At 37.8% G+C, this 13,897-nt stretch overlaps 1 protein-coding gene across 3 annotated transcripts in view; it reads right to left on the reverse strand.

Annotated features, from left to right (window-relative positions):
* The window catches only part of PKHD1 (PKHD1 ciliary IPT domain containing fibrocystin/polyductin), a 515,189-nt gene that overhangs the window by 312,881 nt on the left and 188,411 nt on the right, over positions 1–13,897 (reverse strand). For all 3 annotated transcript variants that reach the window (XM_035295877.3, XM_035295878.3, XM_078370699.1), the window contains 3 exons: positions 8,546–8,756; positions 7,968–8,125; positions 5,460–5,651 (listed from right to left, as the gene is read on the reverse strand). In XM_035295877.3, coding sequence (XP_035151768.3) covers positions 5,460–5,651; positions 7,968–8,125; positions 8,546–8,756 — 561 coding nt within the window. The remainder of the gene's footprint in view (positions 1–5,459; positions 5,652–7,967; positions 8,126–8,545; positions 8,757–13,897) is intronic.

Below are 13,897 nucleotides of genomic sequence, written 5' to 3' on the forward strand. Positions count from 1 at the left end.
GGTATTCCTCAAGAAGAGCAACCCCAAGGCACATAATTAATCATCTGATTCACCAGGGTTGAAATGAAGGAAAAAATGCTAAGGGCATACAGAGAGAAAGGTCAGGTTACCCACAAAGGGAAGCCCATCACACTCACAGTGATGTCTTGGCAGAAACCCTACAAGCCAGAAGAGAATGGGGGCCAATATTCAACATCCTTAAAAAAAATATAATTTTCAACCCAGAATTTCATATCCAGCCAAACTAAGCTTCATAAGCGAAAGAGAAGTAAAATGCTTTACAGACAAGCAACTGCTGAGAGATTTCATCATTACTAGGCCTGCCTTACAAAAGCTCCTGAAGGAAGCACTAAACATGGAAAGCAACAACCAGTATGAGCCACTTCAAAAATGTACCAAACTGTAAAGACCATCAACAATATGACAAAACTGCATCAACTAATGGGCAAAACAAACAGCTAGCATCAAAATAGCAAGTTCAGATTCACTCATAACAATATTAACCTTAAATGTACATGGGCTAAATGCCCCAATCAAAAGACACAGACTAGCAAATTGGATAAAAAGTCAACACCCATTGGTGTGCTGTATTCAGGAGACCCATCTCACATGCAAGGATACACATGGGCCCAAAATAAAGGGATGGAAGAAGATTTACCAAGCAGATGGAAAGCAAAAACAAGCAGGGGTTGCAATCCTAGTCTCAGATAAAACAGACTTTAAACTAACAAAGATCAAAAGAGACAAAGAAGGGCATTTCATACTGGTAAAGGGATTAATGCAACAAAAAGAGCTAACTATCCTAAATATATATGCATCCAATACAGGAGCACCCAGACACATAAAGCAAGTTCTTAATGACCTACAAAGAGACTTAGGCTCCCACAGAATAATAGTGGGAGACTAACATCCCACTGACAATACTAGACAGATCAACCAGACAGAAAATTAACAAGGATATCCAGGACTTAAACTCAGATCTGGATCAAGTGGACCTAATAGACATCCACAGAACTCGCCACCCCAAAACCACAGAATATACATTCTTCTCAGCACCACATCACACTTATTCTAAAATTGACTACATAATTGGAAGTAAAACACTCCTCAATAAATGAAAAGAATGGAAACCAAAACAAATAGTCTCTCAGACCACAGTGCAATCAAATTAGAACTCGGGATTAAGAAACTCACTCAAAACCGCACAACTACATGGAAACTAAACAACCTGTTCCTGAATGACAAATGGATAAATAATGAAATGAATGCAGAAATAAAGATGCTCTTCAAAAGCAATGAGAATGAAAACACAACATACCAGAATCTCTGGGACACATTTAAAGCAGTGTCTAGAGGAACATTTAGCACTAAATGCCCACCAGAGAAGTGAGGAAAGATATAAAATCGACATCATAACATCATGCTTAAAAGAACTAGAGGAGCTCAAACAAACTCAAAAGCTAGCAAAAGGCAAGAAATAACTAAGCTCAAAGAAGAACTGAAGGAGACAGACACAAAAAACCCTTCAAAAAAAATCAATAAATCCAGGAGATGGGTTTTTTGAAAAGATCAACAAAACAGATAGACTGCTAGCCAGACTAATAAAAAAGAAAAGAGAGAAGATTCAAATAGATGCAATTAAAAATGATAAAGGAGATATCACCACCTATCCTACAAAAATACAAACTACCATCAGAGATTACTACAAACACCTCTATGCAAATAAACTAGTAAATCTAGAAGAAATTGATAAATTCCTGGACACTTACATCCTCCCAATATTAAACCAGGAAGAAGTTGAATTCCTGAATAGATCAATAACAAGGGCTGAAGTTGAGGCAACAATTGATAGCCTACCAATCAAAAAAAGTCCAGGACCAGATAGATTCACAGCCAAATTCTACCAGAGGTACAAATAGGAGCTGGTATCATTCCTTCTGAAACTATTCCAAACAATACAATAAGAGGGAATCCCCCCTAACTCATTTTATGAGACCAACATCATCCTGATACCAAAATCTAGCAGAGACACAACTAAAAAAGAAAATTTAATGCCAACATCCATAATGAACATTGATGCAAAAATCTTGACAAACCAAATTCAACAGCTATCCATCACAATCAAGTTGGCTTCTTCCCAGGGATGCAAGGCTGGTTCAATATCCACAAATCTTTAAATGTAATCCATCACATAAACAGAACCAAAGACAAAAACCATGTGATTATCTCAATAGATGCAGAGAAAGCCTTCAACAAAATTCAACAGTCCTTTATGCTAAAACCTCTCAATCAACTAGGTATCAACGGATTGTATCTCAAAACAAAATAAGACTATTTATGAGAAACCCACAGACAATATCATAGTGAATGGGCAAAAGTTGAAAGCATTTTCTTTTAATTCTGGCACCAGACAAGGATGCCCTCTCTTACCACTCCTGTTGAATACAGAGTGTTGGAAGTTCTGGCTAGGGCCATCAGGCAAGAGAAAGAAATAAAGGGTATTTGAATAGGAAAAGAGGACATCCAATTGTCCCTGTTTGCAGATGACATGATTGTATACTGAGAAACCCCCATCATCTAGCTCCAAATCTCCTTAAACTGATAAGCAACTTCAGCAAAGTCTCAGGATACAAAATCAATGGCAAAAATTGCAAGCATTTCTATACACCAGTAATAGACAAACAGCCAAATCATGAATGAACTCCCATTCACAATTGCTATAAAGAGAATAAAAAACCTAGGTATACAATTAACAAGGGATATGAAGGACCTCTTCAAGGAGAACTACAAACCACGGCTCAAAGAAAGAAGAGAGGACACAAACATATGGAAAAACATTCCACGCTCATGGTTAGGAAGAATCAATATCATGAAAATGGCCATACTGCCCAAAGTAATTTATACATTCAATGCTATCCCCATCAAGCTACCAATGACCTTCTTCACAGAATTGGAAAAAACCATCTTAAATTTCATGTGGAACCAAAAAAGAGCCTGCATAGCCAAGACAATACTAAGCAAAAAAAAAAAAAAAAAAATGCTGGAGGCATCATGCTACTTGACTTCAAACTATATTACAAGGCTACCATACTCAAAACAGCATGGTACTGGTACCAAAACAGACATATAGATCAATGTAACAGAACAGAGGCCTCAGAAAGAACGCACCACAACTACAACCATCTGATCTCTGACAAACCTGACAAAAACAAGCAATAGGGAAAGGATTCCCTATTTAAATGGTGTTGGGAAAACTGACTAGTCATATGTGGAAAGCTGAAACTGGATCCCTTCCTTATACCTTATACAAAAATTAACTCTAGACCGATTAAAGATTTAAACATGAGGCCTAACATCATAAAAACCCTAGAATAAACCCTAGGCAATGCCATTCATGACATAGGCATGGACAAGAACTGCAAATTCCATTTGACCCAAAAAAAGAGAAGGCATTGGGATCTTTGAACAGTACCTTCTAAAAATTTTTAATTTAATTTAAAGTTCCTAGGATATATGTGCAGGATGTGCAGGTTTGTTACATAGGTAAATGTTGCACAATACTTTTTAAAGGTTCACCAATCCCAGTATTCCACTCATAAGGGCTACACAAAAAGCAGCTTCCATACTGAGTAACTGTAATTGGCCACATAGGACATGAGGGGCTTCATGGTGTTAAACAATAAAAGAGTCCTTGAAGAGCATTCCAAAAGTTTCTAGCCTCTGCATTTTAACAGGGTTTTATGGCAATAATGTATTAATGCAGTAATCTTCAAACTTTCCTTTTTTAAGCACTGAACTCTTCTCCAAATAAAACCTAAAATATAAAATATCTATAAAATAGATAAATATGCAGCTACTCTGATTGGAACACAGGTGGGAGAGGAAGGTTAGGTAAAATTTGATCAAGGAAGGGCTTTGATTATGTTCAATTGATAACTTATTTGTGACTGCTACCCTCTTTTTTACTGGACTGGCCCATGTCAAATATTCTGCAGTACTATAAACAGCTGAGCAAAGAACCAGAGAGAAGGGAATAAAGATACTAATCGATCCAAAGCACTAGGGGAAAGGCAATAAGAGGAGCCATTCCCCAAAATGACTCAAATAAATACAAAAGATATTGGAAGTATTAGAATAAATAGACGTCCTTAGCATGCAGATAATTTGAAATGATGGAAAATGTTGCTTTTGGCTGGTCAGAATCCTGCCCTCAATGACCTCAAGGATTACTCTGCCATTACCTGTTAGAATCCTAGTGTCTCTCGAGGGACACCTGAACCACAAAGTATGCCCTGATGTCCTTTGTCAGGCATCAACCTCTGAACCCCCAGGGCACTGCCTCTTTAAAGAAGACAAAGCTTGAATGTGTGGGTGTTGAAAGTGCTGGCAAATAGGGAGGATCACTCAGAAATGGAGCTGCTGTCCTCATGACTTGGCATCTGTACCCTCATTCTGTGATTCTCTGCATATCAGCTTTTGGTAATGAGTTTTTGCCCTCGATGTTCCTACATTCAACTTTGATTTTAGAACATTTATCAGTGCATCGGGTTATATTCTCTTTTTTTGATTCTGATTTTGATGTTTCCTATTCCCTTCTTATATCTTCATTTCTGGCCAAGGTCTGCACATATATCTGCTCCCCATTCCCAGGAAAATCACCTGGGTTCCATCCGATTCCTCCTCATTTCCCCAGGCAAAAGATTCCTCTGAGTTAGGACAACTTTACATAAAAGTGTCTGGACTTCCACAGTGTTGATCATTTAATGCCACTTCCCCTATAGTTACAAAGCTAGTAAATAGTAGAGAGAGAATTCAAAACACGAATTGTGCTGCACTTAGTGTGACAGTTCTCAAAGTGTACTCCTTGGACTGCCTGTTCCAGAATCATAAGGTTTATTTAAAATACACTTTCCTGGCTGGGCGCAGTGGCTCACACCTGCAATCCCACCACTTTGGAAGGTCAAAGCAGTCAGATCACGAGGTCAGGAGTTTGAGACCACCTGGCCAACATGTGAAACCGCATCTCTACTAAAAATAAAAAAAAAATTAGCCAGGCACAATGGTTCGCACCTGTAATCCCAGCAAGTCAGGAAGCTGAGGAAAAAGAAGCGCTTGAATCTGAGAGGCAGAGGTTGCAGTGAGCCAAGATCATGCTACTGCAGTTTGGATGACAATGCGAGACTCCATCTCAAAAAATATAATATAATATAATACACATTCTTAAACCTAACTTAGACCAGAATTTGTTGAGGTAAGGTTTATAACTCTGAATTTTAATAAGCACCACAAGTGATTTCTTTAGGCATACTAAAGTTTGGGAACTAGAGACCTAGAATATAACAATTATCCATCTCTAAATCCCTCAAATCCCACATATCATCTATCATTGCCCCCTGCATGTAGTGCCCTAAACATGGAAGAAAGAAACAGGAGAAGAGCCTAGGTCTGGACCCCCTTACCTCTCATGACGCCCACCAGAATCAGTGAGCTCAGATGCTTATGGAAGGCTTGCCCCAAGACTCGAAACTGCACTCCCTTCAACAGGACCCGACTGGGCTCTTCTGGGAAGGACTGAATGATGACTCTGGCTCCCATATCCCTGGATCCCAGAGTCTTCTCGCTCGTGGAGTACAAACAGTGCTGCAAATGACCTGAAACACAAAATAAAGTCCAGAGAACCTAAAGCATATAGAACATGCTTCTAGACAAAAATCTCCCAGTTTAACAGGCACTGTCTGCATCAAGGAAAAACCATTATTATTTATTTCATTTAATAATCTTATGTTCCCTTTTCTTTGATTTTCCTCTGTAGATTATTACTTAAAAGATCCAATAACCAGGACGTGATGTTGCCTTCACTCTATTTTTTCCAGAAACTCCCAAATCAATCACCTTAATTACTGTCACAGAGTCAGACTATAACCCACAGACCCAACCTAAATAGATGCTTATTTCAATCCAAAAGATCCTCTGGAGAAAGTGTGCAATAAAATGACCTTCTTGTGGTTGATAATTGTAGGAAAGACATGTGAGCACTGAATGTAATCACAGCACTTTTTAATCTTAAGCTGTCCAGTGAGGTTTCCCCATTACTGTGCTGTTTTATGGCTTGGGGACTTAGCAATAACACTACTACAGAAATGTCAAGGGACTCCAGAGAAACTACTGAACAGCTCCTGCACCAACACCTACTTCTCCAGCTGTGCCACTAGTGAAAACAGCAGCAATCTGAACCTAACACACACAACAACAAATGCTAGTGAGGACAGCAACCACCTGAACTAACACACACAACTATAAATGCTAGGGAATACAGCAAGCTACCTAGACCTAACACATACAACTACTATTGCTATCAAAATGCTGTGACCTCAGGATCCATGGCACCATCTGTTGATACATGTCATTTGGTGGTATAAACTGATCTGGAGAAGAAATCATCTCTCCAACTGAACAATAAAGATTATTCATGTTAATGATCCAAAGAACCACCAATAACATAAAACACGGCATCATACCACAGTAAATTTGACAATCCAGTCATTTGCTAACACCCAAAGAAGAAGTGAATGAAGAGATATTTATATTTGTATGCCTTATCACAATTTGATTATTTGTGCCAGTGATCTGTAACATTTTAAATGGCCAGACCTGGTATTATTAAATTCAGCCACCTTGTTTCATACTTCAGTCCCACACAGAAACGGAATGGCTTATTTTGAGACTACTATAGTTACATTTACAATTGGTAATTAAATAAAAGATGTTGTTCATTTGGAGCTAACATATATATAATGGCTTAAACTAAAAGCATGGTCTCACTTATAGCATGATCAAATGCAATGGTTGACAAAATATGATCTCAGAATACCAAAAAAGTTTGAATAGAATTTAGATCCCAATTCTGCAGAATTGATAAAGTTGGCAGTTGATGGAAGTAAACCCACTGTTACCTAAACATTCTTTTCAGAATGACACGTTTGTGAGTAGATGATTTGTAGGAAGGGAGGTGAGGGCAAAGTCCCTCTCAACTTCTAACAGCTCCCCACACCCAACCACATGGTAACATTATACTCCCATGCACCTATATTTAGACACAACTTAAATCTTTAACTCCAGCCTTGACCTTTCTTCCAGGCTCCACACATTACCAGGTATCTCTACACAGTTGCTAGCCTGGCATCTCAGTTACGACATGTACAAACTTAAATTCACAATCACCACTCTCCCACCCCAAAACTGCTCCTCTTCCCATTCCAGTAAATAGCCTTATCATCCATCCAGAGCTCATGCCTGGAAGTCATCCTTGACACCCACACCATCCTGGACCAAAGTTGACAAATGATGTCTTCACAACATGTGAAAGCCTCATAATCTACAGCCTGGGAAACCAAAACATAACCTACTAAACTAACCATCCCTGAAATAGATGTTTAATAGGCACATCAGTGTGATTCAGTGCCTGCTATTCTACTAGAAGATAAATTGACTTTTTTCCACCACTTACCTAAAGTGTGTGTTAGTTCACTCAGAAAACAAACCCTGAAAGGGGGATGGGGGAGTCCTAGAAGTCTAATAGTAAGAATGTACTGCCTGAGCCTGTAACTCTGGCATTATGGTTTTCATGAGAATCTTAGAAGTGAACTGGAATTATAACATCAAATCGAGAAATGTAACTCAAGTCTTCAGATTTAGTTCTTTAATAGAAATATGCTCCCAAGACAAATAATGCATTATTTCTTTTGTCTTGTGTCTTTTTCACAAGGTTGTTGGGCGGTTGGGCAGAGAGGAGGATGAAATGACAATTAATCAAGAGCATTCTGAAAACTACAGAAAATTATGGGCATCCAAAGGTTAAGGGCTTATTCTATTTTAAAAGAGGTCAACCATAGCAAGGCCATCTATCATCAGACAGTAAGAATATTCCTTTTTAGCTCATTGGACTTTCCAACAAAATACTCTTCTACCTTCTGGAGCATTGGCCTCCTGGCATGAAACAAGCAGCTTCTCCCTCTCATTAGTGAGATTTCCTTGTATGGTAATGCTCCTGCTGAGCAGAGCCACCGTGGCCTTTAAAATATGGTGCTCTCCAGCCACCCAATTCTCTGTAAAGTTGTGAGAATACCTGGGGAAAAGAAGAGGATGATAGAACTGAGGACATCATTCCAAATGTTACTAGGAATAATAAACCACTAGATTAAGCTAATTCTTCCTTTGGGGATCTATTCATATTTCTTTAGAAACTCAAATACTAAATAGTGAACTATAGACACAAGTGCATGAAAATTAGAAACTATGCTGATCATTTGTGTAAGGCAGAAGAAGTTTTAGAGACTCACAAGACAAACTAACTTACAAAGTCTAAATCTTTAAAACATTTCAAGCTTTTCAATTTTCTTGTAAAAATATCTAACATTGTTTAATGCAGAAGAAATATATCATTAAAAGACTTCAATACAAATGTTTGGGGTCTTTCAAATAGACCTCAACACAGTTAAGATCTCATCTTCTTCCGTGTCAACTTAGCCAAACTGACACTCAGTACCTCAAAGGTGACTTGAGATAGAGGTCTGTATCCTGCACAGTTTCCACAGTGACAATCTCTTCCATCGGTTTGGCACCTTCAACACTGGTTCCACCGATGATGACAACTTCATCCCCAGGGTGCCAGTCCACAGCATCTTCTAGAGCCAACACTGTGTCTCGGGCATGAGCAGTTGTTCGAAGATGGGTGACAATTACTTTTGGTAGTGAACCTAAAGCAGCCAAGGAAAAGTTGTTCAGATAATTTAATCATTAATTTAAAAATGCTGTGATGTTATTTAGTCAAAGAATCCCATAAAATAAGACCTGTAAATGCAAGCTTCAGCATAGGTAAGTACCAATTTGTTTTATGTTACTTTTATTTTGTTTGATACTAGTTTGTTTTTTATCTGTAACAAGAGGTCAATAAAAGTAATCCAAAATAGAAAATAAGCACAAGAATTGTGATCAGATTAAACTTACATTTGAATCACGGTCTTGTCATATTCTAACCTTGTTCCTTTGGGTAATAAACTTGATGAGTGGGCTTCAGTTTTCTCAGTCAAAACCAGAAGTAGCAGGGTGTTCTATTACAGGGTTTTAGAAAGATTCAGTGAAATAATATCTATGAAACATCTAGCTTGGATCTTACCACATAATAGACCCTAGGTGTATGTTAGTCTTTTCCCTTCCTTTTCTGTGCCACACTGTGTTTGAGGATAAAATTTTACCACCTCTTTTTTATTCCAAATAAAAACAAGTGGCTATTAGACTTCCTGATGTAGACCTCCATAACTAATTTCCAATATGAAGACTTCACAAATAACATAAATAAAGGGGAAAATAAAAATTATCTCAGCAGTTGTCATAAGTCTTGGTGTATTAAATAATCCCTTCAAACTCTAAAAACTAGATCTGTCTGACATAGGTCTACTACGTGAAGTTGAAGGAGAACTTGTGATTCTGGATATCTTTGTTTGTATTACACTCCAGCACACCCACCTGATCATCCCCATACCAGCATACTAATCTTTACTCATCAAAGATTCAAGAAGGTCATCTGTCTCACAGTTTATTCTGGTCTTTTCCAGCAAGAGTCAAGAAACAGATTTTTTTTCAAGGCATTATCGGAATACTTCAGAAAACACGTGGCTTACTCCCAACTCCTTCCTCTCTCCATAGTACATTTCCTTCCTCCTTTGCAATAGATCATAATTTACCTTAGCCCACAGCAAGTTACTGTCCTCCCTTGTTGTACTGAAGTAAAGTAATAATACTTGAATCTCTAACTACAGAGGTGGCCGACAATAAATCATTTTCAAATTATTTTAAACTTTCCTCTTTATTTATGTGTCTCTCTGTGTATAGGCACTTGTACCAATAATGTTGTTCTAGGCTTACAAAGGTCTCTGGGTTAATGTTGTAATTTCTGAAGTTTACTTGGGCAATAATTTTATCTTAAAAAAATGTACAGTTCAAAATTTCTAATTATAGGGCAGGGGAAAATTAAGACATAAATCATCCCAAAAGAAAATAATTTTAATTTTATTCCTTGTTTGTATATCTTAACCTTTGGAAACAATAAAATTAAGTAAAATTTATTTATATGTATATGCATATCTTTGTGAATTTTTATAACCTGTTCTTGAATGTCTACATAGAAAAATCTCTACCAAGCATAGAAAAATGTTTTTTAAAGACAAAATGCCATCAGACTCTGTGATCAATGTTCACAATTCTCAGTCAACACGCAGCAAACACCTGCTATGTGCCTATCAACATTGCAAGTTACAGATGGCAGAACCAAGAATAGAGATGACAAAGGTCTATCTCATTACTCCTATAAATAATGGTCAAGTCTGAATGGATGAAAAATCACAGAGAATCTTTGAAGTACATTTTTTAAACTATTAACAAACAGTTACAGCCTTCTAAATATTGAAAGGGCCTCTAGAAAACAGTAAAACTATCTTATGACTTATTCTCTCTCACTGCAAAAATAACATCTTTATGTGTGTGGTTAAAACATCAAGCCTGGATGTTTAATTAGTGTTGACCTCATATTTCTAGCTACATAGTAGATACTAACATTTGTATGAGCTACTATCATCTTATAATTACCTGAGCTAGACCCTCTGCAAACAGCTTTTATTCTTTTAAGCATTCCTCCTTACTTTCTTTCTTAAAAATAATTTTTTGCTAATTTATTTTAATTACAACTCTTCTTTGTCCATTAACCTGAAGTATTTTCCTGCAACAGTAACAAAGTCTCAAATTTCCTGCTTGACTTTAAAGACTCTCCATAATGTGACACCACTTTATGGTCTCTGATTTCTGAATAAATTCTGTTACAGGAAGCCCAGTCTTTTTACCACTTCTCATTTAATAGGGTCATCCTGCCTCTAACTAATCCTTTGTCAATTTTGTCCTTTCCACCCGTGTCCTTGCTTCTTTCTCCTCATCCTTTTAAAGCACATTTCAAGCCCCATCTTTTCAGTGAATTTCAGAAAACACTTGATCTTCACTTCCTCCTACAACCTTGTAGTGATCAATGAGATCCTTCCTTCAGCAAAATCTGTATGTACCTCTGGAATTCAGATATGCCCAAGCATGTCTGGGTAGTTTTTGGGCCATTTATTTGAGCTGCTTTGTGTGGGGGAAGAAGTTTGCACAAAGAAACAGGTGGGAGAAAAGAAGATGATAGAGAAGATTTGGGGTAAATCTCAGATACAGGCCTGCTCTCCTGACCACAAGGACCCATGACTGAACCTGAGGGAAGGATTTGGAAGAACTCTCCAGATGGCTTTGTTACCTGATGCTGCTCCCCCAAGATTCTCTCACCCACTCACTCTGCTGCATTCTTTAGAATTTAATCTTGAGAGAAGCCTCCAAGACTTGCTGAGTAGGCAAAACCTGTACCATCATCTGTCATATCACCATGGTTGTCTTTTTTCTCACAATTGACACAACTGCAATTTGGCCTCTATTTCTGTACTTAGAATTTGCCTCCCCCCACTAAACACAACAGCAGAAACCATACCTATGTTTGTTCACCACCACAACATCAATGCCTTTTACATTGTCTAGTGTATAATAATTGTTCCATAAATACATCCTGAATGCATAAAATCGCAAATGAGATGGACAAACGAGAACCCAATGTCTTGGTGTCCAGTTGATCAGGTGGGACTCTGAGCAGCATAGAGAGAGTTGCCACATTTCATCATGGGACACAGCACACTCCCACACCCTGGGGTTTTAAATGAAAGCCTGAACCCTCAAACCCATGTGTTCAGTACTCTCATGGCAGGTACCAGCAGTAGAGGCAGGGATAAGGGAGTCCCCACTACCTTCCTGTATGGAAAACAATGACCAAAAAGCGAAAGTAGGAAAAAAAGAACATGAAAGATGCCTTGTGGTGACTATGGCAGAGAAATTAACTCACAGGAAACACATTGTGAGTACACCTATAACAAGCAAGCAGAAATGCTAAAAAGGGGTGAAGATTTTGTGAGAGTTGGGGTTGCAGACGGTAAAATTTTTATCACTATTGAAATATCCACAGGCTGAGCAGGCTCAGGGAAGCCTGGGGAGACTTCAATTATGTAACCAGTAGTCAGTCCTAAATGTATCTCAGCACTAAATCATTCTGAAATTACTACAGGGCCTGTGTCTTCTCTCCCCGCCTTACAGGTGGCACCATGACTGCTGTGCCACTGCCTTATGTCTCCTTTTTTTTTTTTTTAATGTCTCCTTTCTATACAGTGCAATTCCTAACAGCTCTGGACATACAATTAACATTGAATTCATAGTGGTTTAAATTAACTATTTTAAGTATTGTCTTCTGGGCAATCACTTGCAAACCCCCAGAAGTTATACACCCAAGTGAGTATATAATATTCAATATGTAAAAAGCAGAAAAAAATATAAACATTTACTGAGAACTTAGAATAACCCCAACCTGTGCTAATTCACTGTCAAGTAAGAACTGTTTGGTTTTATATTTTTGTTATTTAACAGATTGTACAGATAGGAAACTGACTATTTAAGGATAAGATTATATAGTAATAGGTACCAGCACAAAGTTCTGAAACTAGTTCTTCTGAATCTAAGACCAGAGAACTAGACAAGTAAATGGAATTTGCAGCCTCTGGAAATAGCTGTAAATTAACTGCACCCAATTAGCTTTGATGTTCAAAAAATTATACTCATTACTTCGTAAATGTTATTTAAATGTCATACAAGGTGGACCAACTGACTTCTCTGATGAAGAAGGCACTGCACACATTTTAAATCTGAGTCATTTCTGTTCATAGAACTATTGAAACCCAGGTTGGGTAGCTCCCTTCCTTTCTGTACCACAAATCAAAAAACACATAAAACAACAGTTTAAAAAGCTCAATAATTTATGAATATGCTTAAATGAAAAGGACTGTGCTTTTAACTTGTAATTTAATTTTATGTTTAATCACTTTGGGCTTTCGATGTTGACCTGTTAACCAACAAACTACTCATTTACTCCCACTAATGACTTCTACTCATAATTGTATTTCCTACAAATTATTGTTCAAGCATTTCAATGTCATTCATCCATAATTACACAGTCTCAGAGAGCCATTCTTACTAAATGGGCATGGAGAAAAAGAAAATAATCTTTGTGGGCTAACACACTTTAAACTCACCAATTGTTCTCTGTTTATTTATTTTGTAGGACTTAAATTTTGATTCTAAGAATAACTGCCAGGGCCTTTCAAAATCATTTGAGGTGGGGGAGGGGAGGGGGGAGAGAGAGAGAGAGAGAGAGAAAGGAGAAAGAAAGGGATAATTTATTAAAATAATGTTTGCATCAGAATGAAAATACAAAAAAATGCCCCCCAAAAATAGAAATATTGTCTTCAAATATATACAAATTATTTTCCCCTTATTTCAGGATGCAATGCCACCATTAACCATAGCAAAACATTGAATGCTTTCTTGTGTGTGAATGAATATTTGTCAAGCACTAGGAAGACAAACACAAAGAACAGAGTCTCCTTCCTCCCAGACCTATGACCAGTACAAGAAATAGACAAAAATCAGAAGTGCACCGTGCTAGGTGCAGAATGACACTCAGTGGTGTGCAGACATGGAGCACTTCACTCACACCAAGGGAGTGGTCCTTTCCAGGAATGCTTCCCAGAAGAGGTGATAACTGAGCTGGGTCTTAAGGACAAGCCAAAGTGGGCCAGATGGCAAAATGGACAGAGCACCCTAGCTAACAACAATGATGTATACGATGGTGTGGAACATTCAAATAACTGCTATATATGTGGCATGGCCAGAGTTCAGGTGTACAGAAGATATAGGCACCTAGTGATGATTGGCCCTTCACTCT

Source organism: Callithrix jacchus, chromosome 4 (genome assembly GCF_049354715.1).
Source record: "Callithrix jacchus isolate 240 chromosome 4, calJac240_pri, whole genome shotgun sequence".
In the NCBI taxonomy this organism is placed as follows: Eukaryota; Metazoa; Chordata; class Mammalia; order Primates; family Cebidae; genus Callithrix; species Callithrix jacchus.